The sequence below is a fragment of the Notothenia rossii genome (genome assembly GCF_949606895.1).
Source record: "Notothenia rossii genome assembly, chromosome: 7".
In the NCBI taxonomy this organism is placed as follows: Eukaryota; Metazoa; Chordata; class Actinopteri; order Perciformes; family Nototheniidae; genus Notothenia; species Notothenia rossii.
In genome coordinates, this window is record NC_136905.1 from 8251026 (window position 1) to 8271086 (window position 20061).

General features: G+C 44.7%; 1 protein-coding gene across 3 annotated transcripts in view; it reads left to right on the top strand.

Moving 5' to 3' along the window:
- LOC307013839 (nectin-2) overlaps positions 1-20061 on the top strand; it is a 93959-nt gene that overhangs the window by 24954 nt on the left and 48944 nt on the right. For all 3 annotated transcript variants that reach the window (XM_079641383.1, XM_079641384.1, XM_079641385.1), the window contains exons 2-6: positions 6351-6460; positions 7758-8007; positions 12553-12846; positions 13584-13701; positions 15730-15878. In XM_079641383.1, the coding sequence (XP_079497509.1) occupies positions 6351-6460; positions 7758-8007; positions 12553-12846; positions 13584-13701; positions 15730-15878 (921 nt within the window). The remainder of the gene's footprint in view (positions 1-6350; positions 6461-7757; positions 8008-12552; positions 12847-13583; positions 13702-15729; positions 15879-20061) is intronic.

Consider the following 20061-nt stretch of genomic DNA (forward strand, 5'->3'; position numbering starts at 1 on the left):
CCTGTGCAGATTTCTCCTCCAGCTGTTCATTTCTCCTTGGCACTTTGAAGCCTGTTCATGTCTCTGTGTCCCTCCCTCCAAACCCCTATTTCTCCTTTGCTCTCCTTCTGTTACATTTCTACTTCCCTTCCTCATTTCGTCCTGTGTGTCTGATTCCCTTTCTCTTTCCACACTCGGTTCAGAGTCAGTTATCAAATATTTCATCATGGCTCTGTGAACAAAGTGAAATGTAGCACTCCCTTCTTGATGCACCTTTTCTTTATTTTATCTCTCTTCTGCTCCTGTTGCATCAGAAGGACTGATTCATCTTACCTGCCGTCTCCTGCAATGCAACCTCGATGCAACACCAACCCTTTTACTACAGTGTGTCTTTGTTACGTTTCCACACTGATTGACATCCATGGTGATTTTTGAGTGCAGATGTCGCGCGATGGCCTTGATCCTTTGAAGTGTGATTCTCTATCAAACCACCGTCTAGCACAGCTTACAGCATGAATGGATTATGATGGGATGTCATCGGAGAAGTCCATAATGAGCAGTGGCTATTTCTAAATGTAGCTTTCTCGTGTGCTATCGATTGGCCTCTCTTATAGAGAGACCAGCGGAAAGGTCAATGAGAAGCCGAGACACACCTCAAGTCTTCATTTCCTAGTTTTATTCTTGGCTTGTCAAGCTGCCTCGCCTGTCAGAGCTAAGCTGCATTCCCACTCTGCCTCCTGCATACCAAAGTATCCACATCTAAATATGAGTGTGCGCATGCGCGACCCATGCACGTTCACTGTGGGTTTGTGTGGCGTCCACATTTGCGTGTGAAGGTCAGAGGAACCGTGCGGCACAGTGTCGGGTAGCATCAGCAGGTTCAGGTTGGTGCAGACTGATATCGCCTGTTAGTGCAGACCGGCAGCAGTGTGGCCACGCTGTTGTCATCCAAAGAGATGAACAGTCAGCACCTAAATCACAGGTACATTGGTCATAAAAACTGTAATATCCCAGTATATAAAGTGAAAAAGACCAGAATTGAAGATGTAGTGAGGAGGAACAGTGGTCACAAGCTGTTGCTCTTCATGGATAGACCGGTTTGGACATTCACATTTTTTTATGGCTCTGCAAACCAGCAAAAGGAAAGTAAAGCATTTCCTGTCATAAAAACGGATTTAGTTTAAATCCAGAAAAACAGGGATTGTTGCCTTGTTGTTGTTGTTCTTATGCACTGTTTAAAAGTCCATGTACAAAAATAGGGCTCTCATTCCCACAGAGGAGGAGAACAGAGTGGCAAATAAGCACTCTCAAACAGCCTTTAAGCCAAAAGTCAGCATTTTAATCTCCGTTATTGCTTCATTTCGACTCCATTTGCTTGAGTGCAAAGCCAAAAAAAATGCCAATGTCCCAATACTTAGCAGCTGCACCGTACAGAACTACAACCCCAGTGATAATCGTGGAATTGAATCAGCCTCTCTGTGCCAATGTCTCCAAACTAAATTGCACATGTGGAGCCGCACAGAGATGGTATTTGGCAGCGCTTCCATTTAGAAAACTTGTATCCAAGGCCAGCATACAAACACGCACCGTCGCACTGAGAATAAAAGCTAAGGCATGAAACAAGAGAAACATCATCTGATGGATCATCCTTTTTGCAGTTTCAAACACCCAGGTTCTGGTTTGGGTGGAAGTTACAGCATGCAGTGTCTTATGGTTGAACGTATGGTGGTGAATATGTAATGACATACACACTCAACATGCATTTATTATGAGGTGAGGCATTTCATGGCACAAAAGATGATACGCACAACTGAACATAAATAAGTGGTGTGTAAACCTGCCCTTTTGTAAGCATATGATCTCAACATCCCTATACCACTTTGTTTCATTTTTAATGGACATATTTATTGTGCATCAAATATAATTTATGCCTGTGCGTCGAGCCGAAGAGAATTGGAGCTTTCGATGGAAGTGATGTTAGACTGATTACCTGTTTTACATTATTTTGTGTAAGCAATAATTAAGCAACCAAAACAGTGTAGGTGATTATATACACTGCAGACCAGGGCTGCACAATTAATGGAAATGTGATCGAAATCATTATTTGGGCTAGAACAATATGCAAATAGCAGGAAGCTTAGCATTTAGTTATAGGCAAAATATGTAAATATTATTCTAAATTAAGTATTTTGGAGCTGTATAGATGTCGTAGCCTACAAATCGTATTCTTCAGACTTAATTCCATATATTTATTTACAAAAATCACACCATGATGATTTTAATATATTTTCCAAAATTATTAATCATATCGCTATTTCAATATCAGTAAAGTAAAAAAATTAAGCTCTTTCTTCCAAATTGTGCAGCCCTACTTCATACATTCTTTGTTTTGTGACCAAACAACATCACGGTTGAAATCCAACACTTGTCAAGTCATTACATTAGGAGGTGGGATGGGGTCTATTCTGGTTCTCCTGTAAGAGAAAGGTCAGAAAGAGTGACACTCCAAACTGCTTGTATCAAAGCTATTATTCCCCATGAGTAAATAGGGTGGGCGGAACAATAACATAAAGAAAAGAAATTGAGAAATTCATCCAAAGCTGGAAGAATAATGAAAGCCAAGAACACTTATACCTCATTCACACCAACGCAACTCCGGTTCAAGCTCCGTGCTAGAGCTTTTCAGGTTCAGAACCGGTTCTTCGGTTTAGCTCCGGCTCTTTTCACATTGCCCAGAGTCCGACTGGTGCTGCGTCATTGCGTCATCGTTTGCGTCATGACGTAACTGTTTGCGTGCCTGCTTCATAAAGCCAAACCGCGCGGAAACCCCTCACAGCTGACACCGACAACAATGGCTGATTGTGCTCCACCAGACCAGATTCCCAGTAGGTAGCTGGTCTCTTCAGTGGACCACTGCTGCTTGTTAAGTTTCTCCATCGTTGTGTACAAACTGGATAAACCGCCGGCTTTTTGTTGTTGTTCAGGAGTTGATCCCGCCCCTGCCCCCGCCTCGACGTAAGCGTGACGTATGTGGTGCTTTTGCTCTAGCCCGACAATTGTTTGGTGCTTGAAACGAACCGGATTCCGGAGCTAAGCTGTGAACAGGAAAACCCGGTGCTTTTCAAGCTCCAGCTTCGAACCGGCCCTGAAACACCGTTGGTGTGAATGAGGTATTATTAAGACGGCAATGCACTAGAAAGGCCAAAGAAAGCACACTCTTATGTACTCTCACACACAGGGAAGCAATCTTCAGGGACACGGAGAATAGCAGAGCTTCATCCTGGCCCTCCTGACAGCGCACAGCCACTAGCCTGATGAGATGGCAGAGAGTCGGTGAGCTCTGAAGGCCATTAGATATTTTAGGTGATGGCCTGCTCTCCCTGTCCCCCTGACGTTGTGCTTTCCTCCACTGTAGCGAGGCTCAGGCAGAGGACATGAATGCCATTAGGCGTCAGAGTTAGCCAGGCAGGCGGACACAGGCTGATAAGCGTCTGCTCGCTTTTTAAGCTCCATTGGGCTGCAGAGGAAATTAGGATTTTGAGTTTTTATCCGTCTTTTTTTTCTTTACTCTCTCCCGGCTTCCTCCGGCTCATTCAGTCTGCTTCTTCTTCACTCACATTCTCTCCTTCACTCACATTCTCTCCTTCACTCACATTCTCTTCTTCACGGCCACTGTTTCACACAAGGTCAGGTGTGGAGTCTCTCCTGCCTCACACCTCCCGTCTGTTCTCCCCTCTCCTCGCTCTGTTTCTCTCCACCTGTACCAACCCCCTCCCCCCCCCCTCCACCCAGTCGTCTCCATTTTTAGGTTCTCTGTTTCACCTACTTCCTCTCTCACTTCTCGTGTTTCTCTCACTCTTCTGAATGTCTCTCTTTTGTCCCTCAGCTGTCTCCTATTAACCTTGTTTATCGCTCACACCGTCTCCCCATCGAGATCCTTCTCCTCCTCTCTCCTCTTCTCTCACCACTCTGTCTTTGCACTCCCCCTTTCATTCTCTATTCCTGGCACCACGCTCTCTTCACACACTTTCATCCCCACTTCCCCAGCCCCCCCCCCCTCCATCACTTTGGCATTCCCAGACTGTCTCTGCTCTTCCATCCTTCGTGCACACTTCCTCTCTCCTCCTTCCTTCCTTCCTTCCTGACTCATTTTCCTCTCCACAGACGAAGGGTGGGAAATATGGAAATGTCACCGTGACCGGGAGGGGGATCAGAGAGGACGGCGTTAATATGCCATCAGCGTGTGTGTGTGTGTGCACATCATGTGGGTGTTAAAGACATAATGATAGGTGACAGTACTCGGGACGCTGGCATCTGACTACTCGAGGACGCTGAAGAGGACAGTTTGCGTGGGCCTGCGTTTGTTTGGTAGGGTTATTCCAATGGCACCTGCAGGCAGCGCTGCTACTGTAAAGTAGAGCAGCGGTGACACAAGGCTTCTGTTCTCCCTCCCCTCCCCACTTTCTCTCCCCCCGTCGCTCCTCCCCGCCTCCCAGTCTTACCCTTGAACCGTCTTTTATTCTCTCGTTCCCTTAATTCCTGCCTCCCTCCACCTCCTGTCTCTCTCTCTCTTCTGTTTTAATACGACCGATGCTCTCTCAATATTTATACTGACAATTACTATTTCAAATGCCGCCTTGCCTCAGCATCTAGGAAAGGCTGTCGTGTTCAAGCACACGCACGCACACGCCGACTTTTCCTTTCCGTGTCTGCTCTTCTAATGACACGGATTCTCTGAGACTTCAGGGCTGGGACTTAGGGACCATCGTGGAGGACGAAGACGGGTGTGAAGACGTGCTTGTGTGTAATATTCATTTCCCCGGGGCAGTCTGGAGTCTCATAAGGCCAGCCTGTCTCTCATCTGAGCTCTGCAGGATCTGACCTGGGTTGGCTCTCCCCTTATTGCTTCAGAATGACAGACAACAGGCTCTGCCCCCGCATCACAAGCTGTGCACGCGCTCCTGTGTTCATTTAAATGTGCTCACAAGGAAAACCTGAGGCGGAGCAACTTATCTGGAACATTGTGTAATGAACTTTGACATTAGACCATACTCTAAACAAGATTAGTAATCAAGGGTTTCAATAACCCTTCATTGTGTTCCCATTCCCCAAGCTAATCTGTTTGAATAGTTAAAATAGATTGACAGAGGCTTGTTGCTCCGTCTTTACTAAACACTCCAGGCGTTGGAAAGATCACAGGTCAAGAGATCTGTAATGAAACTGTCATGAGCTTTTGTGTGTGTTCTTGCACAGATATGTATGTGAGCAATAGAGAATAAAAAAAGCAATCTGTTCCTCTCTCCAGCCCGATGAGGCTCTCTGGCTCCCACGGGCTGCTTAGTGGTTGTCCAGAGGTTCCTCTGTGGCTACAAGGGGGTTGTTTTGTGGTTGTAAATTGGGCTGGTCCTGTGAGAGCTGGTGTTATTCTAGGCTTGTTTTCCTCCTCTTTCCCGCTCAAGTCTTTCTGCTCCTTCCTCTCTCTTCTCTTCCTCCGTATTGATATCTCAGAACTCCCTTGAGTAGAGAAGCTGAGGTGTTTATTGCTCGTCAAAAGAGAAAGACAGCACTGGCCTTTCCCTCTTATCTACTTGCCCATGGGTTTCATGCGAGTGGGTGTTTTGTATCAGCCCTGCAGATCATATTACTTTCAACACAACAGCTTTGGCTCAGCACAAACGGGTGGAACCAGTTCGGCGAGTAATTGTTTGTCTTTAGGGTAAATTGTGTTTCTCTGGGGCTGTTGTGTGTGTGTATCCTGCTGGTGAATACATTGTGCGCACACAGAGCCCTGGCTGCAGACATTTGAAGTTGTGTATCAGTAGGTAATCCACTGTTACTTAAAACAGGTGCCATCTCACACACACTAATGCGCGCTTACTCATACAAGTAATTACATTTTCACAGGGACCTGGATTACACACACACACATATGCACACACGCGTGGCACTTTCAGTTTCTCACACACGACACTAAGAAAAGCATATTTATTTTCACCCTTTGCTGTAATAGAGGAATGTGTCGGCACAGCAAATGGCCGGCTATAGAACAGCATGAACCATCCCCATGATTTATGACCTATGTGCAAAAGAGAACTGGCTTTTCTTCTCTCTTTTATTCCAGCACACATCTACTTATTTTGTTTTTGTTTCGCTTACTCCTTTCACATGAAAGTCATGGAGAGATATCAGACTCTTGGCCTACTTGCCTATGTTCACTAAAGCTGCCCTCTGTTGTAGCAGACACTTCCACACTGTCCTCATTTATCATCAGCAGGCTTTGTTCTAACACCATTCCCCTGCTCCCTTTCCTCGCCTCCTATCCTAGTTAAGGACAGGACAGACATTAATGTTTCTCTCTCTTCCTCTCCTAGGAGTGTCGGGTCAGCGGGTGAAGGTGGAGCCCGAGGTGTTGTCTTACCCCGGCCAGACAGTCAACCTGCGCTGTGCCTTCACTGATGCCACTGGGATTCAGCTCACAATGGTACGATAGAAACTGTCATGATACAATTGATCTTTCTTTTTCAGCTGGGATTTGGTTTCTTCTTTTTACAACCGCACTCACATAAGCTCTAAAATGGGTTTGTGATATCGAATCAAATAAAAAAAATGTTTGATTCATCCCAAAGTTGCAGCTCAATGTGCTGACTTGACTCGGTACAATGTGATGAAATAGCTTGGGACTACAATTTGCTGTCACAATTTCAGCTTACACAGCGGCCATTAAGCGAATACACAATGTGGTATTTTAAAATGTGTGTGTATCAACCTCTTCCTGCAGGTGTGGGAAGTCGCACAGATGGAAAACATCAATTCATTGCAATGAGAATAAACATTAAACGATAATACAGGTCCATGTGCCTTGTGTACCTATCCCATCATCCCGTAATCTAGCAAATCAAAGCCCACAGAATTCATCCCAAGGCTAGTAATAGGTTTTTATCACATTTAGGCTTAATACTTTATTATGCCGTACAAACAATACTAAGCTTAATTTTGCTTTAGGGGATTGAATATGCTAATGAAACACTTCTTAGTCGCATCTCAATGAAGTGGGAAGTACACAACGGTTTTTGGTTCCGCTAAGAGTGGCTCAGAGAGAGAGTGCGGCTCCTGAAAGTCACATCCATATTCATACCTGCTCTACTTATTTGATTGGGAGGCTGCGAAAGCTGCCCTGTGGAGTTCACAGACATTTCTTAAAATGCTCTCCAGTGTGTGTTATCAATGATGTGTTGAATAAGGCCTGATGTTTTTCACTGTACGCATCCTAACTAGGGCTGCACGATTTTGGGAAAAAAATCGAATTGCGATTTTTCTGACAAATATTGCGATTCGAATTGCGATATTTGTTTTGAAGCGACCCCCCGCAGCCCGAGCTACGAGTGAAAGAACTAAACTTACATGAAACTTCCGTTGGGTTGCTTTAAAGTCAAGCTTTAGTTTAAGATTCACCCTGTAATAGAAACATGTGATGGGGCATTACTAACCTGACTCAGATGGTTTGTTTCACCAAACCATCTAGGAGAGCTCCATTGGAAGCCATTTGGAAAGGGCAGGCACTTTCAATTTTCGATTAAGCTGTCTATCACCTTCTATCATGGGCCACTTCTGATTGGTTAACAATGGCTGGTACATGTGGAGCACAGCACTTCTGATTGGTGTGGATGACTGACACAGGCTTTTCGATTTGATAATCGCATCATTTAAAATCGCGATTTCGATTTAAAATCGATTAATCGTTCAGCCCTAATCCTAACCACTGTGCCCCTTTAACGCAGGTCACCTGGATCTACGAGCCGAAGGATGGAGAGAGGATCAACATCGCCGTGTTTCTACCCAACTATGATCCCAACTACCCCGACTCACCGGTGAAGGGCAGAGTCAGCTTCGCGCCCAGCCCCCCCAACGTGGTCAGCCCCTCCATCGAGATCAGCAACGTGGGGATGACCGATGAGGGGAAGTACATCTGCGAGTACGCCACCTACCCCAGCGGCAACGAGCAAGGCATCACGCACCTCGTCATGCTGGGTGAGACATGATCTACATAATGTGTATATTGTAGAGCCAATGAAAGGGAGTCAGAGGCGGTGTGTTCAATATGGAACTCCACACTTTATTATCCATTAATCAAGACAAGGTAAGTACATTTACTGCTACTGCATGTCAAGCTAGCATGAATGAAAACAACCCCGGTACCCTCACTCACGGGTCCGAGTTGCAACACAATAATCCCAACGGTAAATTGTGTATCATAACGTGTCACCACAATATATAAATAATAAGACGATCAGAATTCCTTTATTTGTCCCGCAACATGGACATTTATGGCATTACAACAGCAAATTACAGTGTAGACAAAGGGTAGATTGATTGGTTATTATATGGCACACAATAGGTAAAAGCAGGGTAAACATAATTAAAATATAAGTAGCTGTATTTCTTACAAAAAACTGCCCATGAAAAAATATTGAAGTTTACATATTGTAAATAACAATAAAGCGTAAATTGGCTTTATATTGCACTGAGCTGTTATTGCACATCAGAGATATTAAAGTCTTTGTGAGACAAAGTCCAGGATCTACTGTATCTCTATCCTTGATGTAGCAAAGATCTCCATAAAATATTGCATGAAAATTAAAAATAATACCTATAATAATTTTTGAAAGCTGTGGGAACTTTTCATAAATGTTCTGGTCGATCTTATTTGAATTGTTTGGCCCCGCAGGTTGTCCCTGATCCCTACAAAGCGGCTCTTTCTGACACACTGCTCTTTTTAATATTTAGCACCACAGTGGCTCATAATTGTACGGTTCTGTCTGTCAAGGCTAGCACCTTTCAATTGTTTGAATAGTCTTCAAATTACACAACAGAAATACAACATATAGATGGATAGAAATATATTGTTTTTGAACATCACAGGCGGTCTTTGAAAAGTGATCAAATAGACAGTGATACACCGAATGGTATTTATGCATACTGTATAAGGCCCATTCTGTATTTTTATCAACGTGTTCGCTTCGGTTCAAACCATCACAGGACTTTAAACACAATCTGATAAATCTTCAATTTAACATTTCTGTTTTATTACATTAAGCCTAAATTGTTTTTTTTTAGGGTAAACACACATTTCCTTGACTAACTGCTCTGATTTGTAGTTTCCCCAGACTTCTTTACCATGAACTTGATTTATTAGTCGAAGCAGTTTTTAACAGGTCGATCTCTCTTACTACATTTATATCGACAAAAAAAAGAAGTGTTTTCTGGTCAAAATCCTAGTTCTGTGTTTCATGGTTATTAATTGATAGATTATTACATTTTATTTTCGAACAAGTAAAATAAAAAATTACAAAACAAAACAAATGTTGCAGTGCATAGTCATGTAAGAGAGAAATGACATTTACAACAACAGCATTAGCAACATAAACAGTGCCACATCTAGTGTTCGAAAAGGAGTGAGAAGAAGTATAACTTATTTAATCTCAACCCCTTGTCCCTAAATGATTTATTTATAATCTATAATCTGCAATAATTATCATTTTTATGCAATCAATCAATCAATCAATCAATCAATGTTTATTTATATAGCCCAATATCACAAATGTTACATTTGTCTCAGTGGACTTCACAGTTTGTACAGAATATCAGTATGACAATACGACACCCTCTGTCCTTAGACCCTCACATCGTACAAGGAAAAACTTCCAGAGAAAACCCCACAGTTTAAAGGGAAAAATGGGAGAAACCTCAGGGAGAGCAACAGAGGAGGGATCCCTCTCCCAGGACGGACAGACGTGCAATAGATGCCGTGTGTAAATTGAAAAGATAATACATTTGCAACATAGGTAGTCCAAATGTTTTGAAATGCATGTGTGTATAATAAGAAGATGAATCCACGAGGATATCCATCCAGGACTTATGATCCAGGACCGCAGCCACGTCTCAAGATCCAGGACTCGCAATCCATGACACAGGACCGCAGGATCATCCATGACTCCGGATCCCGGCGTATATATAGACACCAAAAAGAAAGACATTTGGGGAAGCTGGGTTAATCGGAACATGAGAGTACACAGGTATAGACAGAGAGAAGGAAGAAGTAAGATGTCCCCCGACAAACTAAGCCTATATCAGCAAAACTAGGGGCTGAATCTAATCAGCCCTAACTATAAGCTTTATCAAGTCGCTTTATAAGTCGCTTTGGATAAAAGCGTCAGCTAAATGCAATGTAATCAAAAAGGAAAGTCTTAAGCGCACTCTTAAAAACGGATAGGGTGTCTGCCGTCCGAACACAAACTGGAAGCTGATTCCACAAAAGTGGAGCTTGATAAGAAAAGGCTCTGGCTCCCATTGTACTTTTAGAGACTCTAGGAACAACCAACAACCCTGCATTCTTGGAACGCAATGCCCTAGTAGGACAATAGGGTATAATGAGTTCTTTAAGGTAAGATGGCGCCTGCCCATTAAGGGCTTTGTAGGCGAGAAGAAGAATTTTAAATTCTATCCTGTGTTCTATAGGGAGCCAGTGTAAGGCAGCCAGAACAGGAGTAATGTGGTCCCTTTTCCTAACTCTGGTTAGTACACGAGCTGCAGCATTTTGAATCAGCTGAAGCGACTTGACTGACTTCTTGGTACACCCTGATAATAAGGAGTTACAATAATCCAGCCTTGAAGTAACAAATGCATGGACTAGTTTCTCTGCATCGTTTTGAGGCAAGATATGCCTGATTTTTGCAATGTTACGTAGATGGAAGTAGGCGGTCCTTGAAATTGATTTTATGTGGGCGTTAAAGGATAAATCCTGATCAAATATAACACCAAGATTCCTTACAGTCTCACTGGAGGCCAAATTAATGCCATCCATAGTTAATATATCTTTAGATAATTTGTTTCGTAGATTCTTCGGGCCAAGTACAATAACTTCAGTTTTGGTCGTGTTTAACATCAAAAAATGTAAGGTCATCCACGTTTTTAAGTCCTTGAGGCAGTCTTGAATTTTATTTAGATGATTAATTTCATCAGGCTTGATTGATAAATATAGTTGAGTATCATCCGCATAACAATGAAAGTTTACAGAATGATTCCTTATAATATTGCCTAATGGAAGCATATATAGGGTGAACAAAATAGGTCCAAGCACTGAGCCCTGTGGCACTCCATGGCTAACTTTGGTTTGCATGGAAGATTCATCGTTGACACGTACAAACTGAGAGCGTTCAGATAGATAAGACCTAAACCAGCCTAAAGCAGTTCCCTGTATGCCAACTAAGTGCTCTAGTCTTTGCAATAGGATATCATGGTCGATAGTATCAAATGCAGCACTAAGATCGAGTAAGACAAGAATAGAGACAAGTCCCTTGTCAGAGGCTATTAGAATGTCATTTGTGACTTTAACCAGAGCTGTCTCTGTGCTATGTTGTGTTCTAAAGCCAGACTGAAAATCTTCAAATAAATGCATTGTTATTATTATTATTATTATTATTATTATTATTATTATTATTATTATTATTAATCTGCTTTACTTGTTGATTGACATATATACACATACATACACTGATATACATATATGCACACATATATATATACACACCTACATACTCACACACATAGTCCAACACCTTCCCCGTCCCTGTACCTCTTGAACTGGTTAATGTCTGGACATCGCTTTAGCTCCACATTCACACTGTTCCATAGTCTCACTCCACAGGCTGAGATACAAAAATATTATTTATTTTCATTTGTTTTTAAGTAGAGTCTTAGAGACTTGTTGAATCAAAATGCATTTATCTTTCCTTGAATCTGTTACCAATCTGTATGTACCAGGTGTTTGCATGTTAACCTTGCTTACTACGTCCCAAAGGTAGCATGCAGGTTAAAAGCATGTCCAGCTAGGCTTGATTGCTATTATAAGTGGTATTGTCAGATCAATTGTGTTCTCGTTAATGCAATGGAACCATTGGTCTAACCTTGGCCCGACACTAGTCCCTCCGCTGTCTCTCTCTCTACAGGCATCATGCCTCCCTGCCTCCCCCGAGGCTCCTTATTGATCTGGCTGCTTGTCATGCCGGTTGTCAGCTCCTGTCCTGCTCTCCCCTGTGATCCCTCACTCCTATCATGGAGGGGAAGTGAGGAAGGATGAGCAGGGAGGTAGAGTAGAGGGGGGTTGAGGGGATGACCGAGATCATGTAGTGATTTAGAATTTGTGTATGGAAATGCGCTGGACCAGTCAGAGAAATTGTTTATCAATGTCGGGTGATGGGGATGGAGAGGGAATGGATTAAAGAAACAGGGGGGAGAGTGAAAGAAGATTTAGGGTGTTTGCTCTGCTGCTTCTAAGTGTTTATCAATGTAGCCTCAGAGAGGAAATAGACAGAGAGGGAGAGAGGGTGAGTGGAGGATGTTTGGAGATTGAGGTTTTGGATTTGCTTTTGCCAGGCTGGTGACTCAAATAGTTTATCGATAATGGTGCACATTATCTTTTCCCTCAGCTGTCTTATTTCCATTTGATCTATTTCTACATCCTTTAATCTTCTCTCTGCCAATCTGTGTCTCTTCCTCCCTCCCTCCATCCATCAGCTAAGCCTCAGAACTCGGCCTCCATCGTGACCGTGGTGGCGGGCAGTAAGTCGGTCGTTGTGGCACGCTGCGAGTCCGTGGACGGCCGCCCCCCTGCCAAGATCTCCTGGGTGACCGCAGTCAGTGGCAACGACACGACGGTTACCAAACCGGGCGCCGACAACACGGTGACGGTGACCAGCGAGTACAGGATGGTCCCCTCCCCCAAAGACAACGGGAAGGACCTGAGCTGCGTGGTGGCTCACAGGACGCAGGTCAAACCAGAGAGCTTCCCCCTGAAGCTGGCAGTGGAATGTAAGACACACACACACACACACACACACACACACACACACACACACACACACACACACACACACACACACACACAGTTTTATTGTGTTGCACTTTTGGAGGTGCCTGTGACCTAAGATTTTCATTGTCATAACTACACTGTAGCTATGCACACATGACCATAAAAGCCTTGAATCCTTCCACACACACACACACACACACACACACACACACACACACACACACACACACACACACACACACACACACACACACTCTCTTATTGTTCCATAAATTCCTTTGCAGTCCAGCTTGTTCCTTTTGTTATTTCTATTTTATTACATTAGCTTAATTTTGTTTTGTTCAAAGGAATCTTACATGACCTTAACTAACTGTTCTGATTTATCGCTTGCCAAATAGTTTTTCCCCGGACTTGTATACCATGAATGGATTCATTAGTCAAAGAAATAATAACAAGACCTTTGCTAATTACCCTCTTACTACATTTCCCATCTACATTTATTAACAAACAAAAAACCAGTCCTGGTCCAAATCCCTGTTTTGTGCTTCATGGTTCTGTCTCTCTAGTATAGCTTAAGAGACTAGTTGAGTATTTAAGCCGTTTTATGATTATAATTTTCCCCTGAATCTGTAACCACACACTTCATGAATTCCTTTGCAGCATGAAACCATGGAGCGATTAATTGAGCACATTTTTTTTTCTCTTCCCTCCTGCCATTCACCTGTCGTTCCCCCAGACGCCCCTCAGGTGACAATAGTAGGTTACGACAATAATTGGTACGTGGGTCGTACAAATGTGGTGCTCACCTGCCAGGCCACGGGAAACCCCACTCCGCTGACCGCCCAGTGGAAGACGTGAGTATCCACACAATCGTCATTTACATTTTCTTGTCCGTCTTGCATTTTTGGTTGCTCTTTTGCCCTTGTGTTCCCTTCCTCGCCCTCCACTGTCAGGTCCACAAAGCCGTAATCAGCGCTTTTTATTATTGCCACCACCATCTGATTATGGAGATAGACGTATAATTTCTCATAATGGACTCTGCGACTCGAGATTTAACCCTCGCATAATGAGAAACACAATATGACTCCGTCTCTCCCTTATTTCCGTATCATCAGCTATCAACATAACTGAGACAACATTTGAAGACCCTGGAAAGTCTGGTGCTGAAAAATGGGACGGATGAGATTTTGGGCAGGGGTCCAGCAGTTTTGATTTTCCTTTGATTTCCCCCGTATTTTCCTCCACTGTGAGAATAGATTGCCTTTTGAGGAAGGGGGAAACTGATTGGTTTTGCACTGCTGATCAAGATTCCCCGAATTCGATGACTGTGCACAATACAACACATTTCTGTAAATGTACGTCGCTCTCAATGCTTTTATAAATTCAAACAAACCACAACTCCTTTTCTCAAGTTTCATCCTCCCCTCTTTCCTCTTTTCAATCGTCATGCCGATTTGGCTATTTTACTTGCGTCCTTTGATTATTATAACCCTTTATGAACACACAGTTAGAAATACACTACATGTATACAGTTTTGTACATTTAAAGTTTTTAGTCTGTGTAAATATGCACATTGACATTGAATTGTATCTCGTTGCACTGTCATCGCTACTACCTCTGCTTTCACCACTACGGCCCGTCCACACAGCAGCTTTAAAAAAATCTTCCAACGCTTCTCTGCCCATTCACTTTGAATGGGGTGACGTCACTTTGCCTCGCTTTTCGCCGAACTGCATTGTGGGGAAGCAAAGCGAAGATTTCCATGATTTTCAGGATTTTCAGGATTCAAAAGTTGAGCAATGTTCAATTTTTGAAGCTGAGCTGGAAGCGTCAGCCAATCAAATCCCGTTTATGCAAATCTGACAGTACAAGCGCTCGCCAATCAAACCGCGTGCAAGCTGGGAGAGCCAGACCGCAGTTCATTTCCTCATATTCCAAACGAGAAATTACGGTAGCAAATCACCCGGTTCTTTACGACCAGAACTATTTACCGGGATACAAACCGGAGGAACAAGGCATGGGGGGAGGTGGCAGAGACAGTGGGTGAAACTGGTAGGTTTTCGCCTGTTTGGGGAGTTTATATGTATATATATATTGCTCGCATAAAATCTCCGTTTTTTTTTGCTTTGTATGTCACATACTTGCAAACCTTTAGACCTCAGAAATCGGGAGCATTTCAAAATGCTAAATGGGGGGCGGGGGGGTGCTAGTGGATCGCCGGAGCTGTTAGATTAGCATTAACATGCTTATTGTAGTTGTAAGTGCACTGCCTTGCGGCCTGTAACACCGTCCTTGATGGAGCATATGTGTGGGCTGGACCTGTATTTTACAGGAAAGGAGTGAGCAGAGAGTAGAGTAGTTGTCGATTCTTGTTCTGTTTTCTGTGAATATCTGCCTCACCCTCTCAGACTTTGAGTTGAGCGTGCTACTAAAGAGACGTGTTACCATGGAAACCAAACAATGGTGTAGCTGTATTAAAGTCGGAGTGGAAACAGTCGTGTGTAAATCTGATTTTGTCAGAAATGCGGGAGAAATATGAAATATGACCCCGGGAGGAAACCCGGGGTCATATGAGGGGCAATGAAATCGGGAGTCTCCCGCGAAAATCGGGAGGGTTGACAGTATGGTCGGGGGCGAGAGATTCATGTGATTGGTTGTTGGTCGCATAGCTCGCAAAAAATCCCCAAGCTCTCAGACACGCCCAGCTCCAAGATTTTCAAGATTCTTTCAAAGCTGCTGTGTGGACGTACCGTTATTTATTTATTTGTGTCTATTTTATTAGTTTTTTTACTGCAGTGAGAGTTGCCAAAGAAATTTCGTTGTACCTTGTATGATGACAATAAAGATATATTCAATTCTATTCTATGCTCGTGCCCCCGCAGGATGACGGGAGAGATGCCCGATACGGTGCAGATCACAGAAAACGTGCTGAAGGTGCTCAAGGTGGACGACGCTGTCAACACCACTTTTGTCTGCCAGGTCAAGAACCGCATCGGGCTGGGCAGGGATCAGGTCGCCGTCATGGTCAGAGGTGAGTTCAAGGACACACACAGACTCAAACACATGTACAAAGTCTAATTACACACAGTCCTCATTCAACACGTATACTTCAACCTGCTTGGAGAACAAACTGTAACACAAGAAACACGTAATAAAAAAGTGTATTCTCTTTTATGAATTTGCATTAGACTCCTGTCATCACAAATCCACCCATTTGCTTTTCCTAAGTAGGTTAAAGCTGAGACAAAGTGTATTTCGCACACGTTGCATTAATGTCCCAACACACAGATGAATTGGACTCAATAAACTCGTCAGTAAAGCAGTGAACATTTCAGGAATGAAATGAAAAACACATTTGTGGCTCACTTGGGCCTCGCTCATCATCTAAAACATCCCACGGCTTGTATATAAAAACATTTATATCATCTGAACTGATGAACGAGAACCGAGCTCACTTTCATCACACATGCTACACGTCTCCTGGTGTGCTGCGCTCATGTTTTCCCCAAGGACACACACCTTGTTCTGCCTCACATGAACACACACACGCTGAGTCTGGGGTGTGTAGTGTAGGGCTAGAGGGTCCAGCTGCTCTGTCCGTGTGTGTGTGTGTGTGTGTGTTATGAGTGTGAATATGTATGTGCATGCCTTTTCGTGCTTTTGGGTTCTCCCTCTCAACTTTCCCTCTCTCTTTATCTCTGCTCCCTATTAGAATGCGTGTCACTTTTCTACATCTCTTTGCACGCACTCCATAAAACTGCATTATCAAAGTTGCTCTGCCTCAGCGGTACCCAAGGTCGGCCGAGCGGCTTTGTACATCAGATGGCATTTACTGGGCCGCTTTTTCCAAAAGGTTTTTAGCCGTTGTTCACACAGAAGAGATGGTATTTTCACTTTTTATTCTAGTTTTCTAAAAGTGAGAGCGCAGTCCCCCCCCCCCAAGTCAGGATCACAAAGGCAACCGAGTGGCTTCTCAGCAGTAGTCTTGGCCATCGCTGATGAAAGGCAAGACCAAAGCAAAGCAAATGAGCAGCATTCATTCAGATTGAGAGACTTGAAGAAAAGGCTGCAATTAGTAAAAGTGAGGAATATAACTCAATGTGACACTGTTGACTTTGAAGTGTGTGTGTGTGTGTGTGTGTGTGTGTGTGTGTGTGTGGCGCCTAGCATTACCATACTTGTGGGGACCTAAATCTGTTTACACAGTCACGTGTAGGGACTGGCTTCCCTTATGGGGACAAATTGGAGGTCCCCATGAGGGGAATCATTAATTTTAGGGTGAAGACTTGGTTAGGGATGTGTTGGTTATGGTTAGGGTTGGGATAAGTCTCCAGGAAATGCATGTAAGTCAATGTAATGTCCCCTGAAGTGATGTATACATGGTGTGTGTGTGTGTGATGCATTCAGGTGTGCTGTGTAGCTTGCTGTACCACCTCAGGTCTCTGAGTGAAACCGTCCATAGCGGGACCAGTCATGATGAAAAACAGTCGATTCCTGCAGCTCACTCCTGACTTTCCCCTCATGCAAAATACATCCCACTCCACTCTTGGGCCTGCACTTAACCGGAAGTTATTTTCTGCTGACACGGGGGTCAACCCTGCCTATAATGGGGGGAAAAGTGCATTTCTCTGGAGCCTTTTTAGTTTAAGAGCCATCCTTCATGCCCTCGTTTTATCTACCGTTTCTTTCTTGCTCAGTCTCTCCTTATTTCCACTTTTTTAATTTATCTCTCACCCCCCATCTTACTTCAAGTCCCTTGGCTCGTTACGGCGCCTCAGCATGCGTCACCACTCGTTCCTCTGGGGCCATTCTGTACCGCTACACAGGAGCGTAACCGGCTTCTGTCGCACAAACGATGTCACCATCTCCTGCCGTGTATTACAAGCAACAAGCAGGGAAGATCTAACGATCCAGGGAGCAGAGGGGGGAAGATGGAGGCTGCCGCTTTTAGACTTTAAGAAGCCAGAGAACGGGCACCGGGATAAATCAGTGCCAGCATGCAATCCCCCACACTAAGAGAGCGAGGCATGGGGGAGAGAGCGTGTGCTGACGGCATTTAAAACTCCCATGGGAATCTTGTGCCTCTGCATCCTATCTCCACTGCTATTGGCCTCCACTATCTCTCAGCAGAGCGTGTGTCTGTCTGCAAGCCTCTCAGAGCGGATCAGTCACCCTTTGCTGCTTCAGCTCCTCTCCCTCTCTCCCTCTGCCTTCTATCCTCCATTTCAACTCCTGTTCTTCATCCCTCTTTCCTCTCATCCCCTCTCCTTCATGTTCCGGTGTCTCTGGTCTCTTCCCGTGTTCAACTTCCTACAGTTCCCTTGTCCTATCATCTCCCTCCTCCATCTCCTTCTCTCGCGGCCCAACTGCCTCCTCCCGGCTTCCCACTCCTCTCTTACTCACCGGCGAAGGAGGAGGATAAGACACGAGCTAAAACTCGCTGGCTGTCGAGAGGTGACCGAGGCATTCGGCAGAGTGTCAGAGTGAAGGAGGGTTTGTAGAAGGCATGGAGAGGGCGATGAGTGCTCTGAAAGAGATTGAGTTTCCATCAGAGCGAGTGAAATGTAAGAGTGGAAGGTGGTGGGATCGGAGCAGGTGAAAGATGTGGAATGACTCCAGATGGGAGACCTGTGGAGCCTAATGTGAATGCGTGTAGACAAACAGGGCTAAGAGGGGCCGACAGGCGTGAAATGGCCAGCACCTGCTACATAGCTGGTGCCCCTCTCCTCTCTACCCCACAGCTGCATGACACACACACACACACATATAATACGGTGTGTGTGTTCCCGTGTCCTCTGCCCTCAGTCTCGTCCTGTGCTCCCGGAGGCTCAGAGAGGGATGGATGTCCTCTCTTCTCCTTGCCTCTCCTCCTCTCATCTTCGATCCCGCTGCTTACTCACACAAACCGAAGCATCCCACCGTCCATGTATCTCTCCCTCGCTATCTCTCTCGCTGCAGTTTGCTCTTTTCATTGCATCTCTCATCCTCTCAGTTAGCATATGCTCCCTCCTCATCCTCCTTATCTCTCTCAGGTTGTCTTTCAGCCTCCGCAAGTCTGCCGCTGCTCTCGGCTCAGTTAAGAGACTCCTGCCCACAGCATTTTCTCTCCCTCTCTTCTGCCCTGCTATCTCCCTCTCTCTTTTTAAGCTTAACTCCTAAATACCAGTAGCTCTTCCTTAATCACAGCTTAGTCGTCTCCATCCCTCCATCCATCCCTTTTTCCCCCAGACTCCTCTCTTTGGGTGTTCTTGTGTGGCTAACCTAGATTTCCTACATCCCCCCCCCCCCCTCTCCCATCCTTCCTCTCAGGGGTGGCTCAGCTGAACCTCATTAAGTTAAAATGTCCCCAATTAAACCCCCCAACACATCGTCTGAGGGTCTCCTAAGGATTTCCTCTTCATTTGGTGCATGCTCTCCGGTAATCGGACACATCTGAGGAGGCGGTTCATCAGCATGTGGCTCTGACATTTTCCATCCACTGGGTCTGGGTTTGTGTGGCTGTGTGTGTCAGTGTCTGTCAGTGTGTGTCTCCGGCCATGCGAAAACATCCAGAGAACAGGTCTGATGGAGCCAAGTCTCCCTGCAGCCTGCTACTGGCCCCCTGCCCACCCCTCATTAGCACACACACACACACACACACACACACACACACACACACACACACACACACACACACACACACACACACACACACACACACACACACACACACACACACATAGCTGCGTTCAATAAGTTAACATCCTGACAGAGATTACTACTAAGCTATGCTCTAGGTGTAGCCCAGCCCAGTGTCAGCCCACTCATGACCAAGATGGTGTGTGTGTCTGAGAGTGTGTGTGTGTGTGTGTGTCTGCGTGTTTTTGGGGAGGCTGAAGTAGAGTTACTTTCGCTCCATCGCTCTCATTACTTGCGGTCACTTGGAGCTCACGGTCTTGCTGGACGTGACTTCATAAGACGCATGATTCCACAGTATGTTGTGTGTGTGTGCGTGTGTGTGTGTGTGTGTTTGTTTTGGGGAGGGGTGGGGTCCTGTAGCATGTTTGTTTTTCTATTTCTTTCTCCCCTTGTTGTACACACAGCATGCATATTGCAGTTATTTTAGGCTGGCTCATCCAACAGCATTAGTTTATAAGATGTCGTCTCCTCAGCCGCTGAAATATATTCCATTGGAGCTGCGTTAGCATGCATCTGACGCTGCGGTGGGCCTGTAC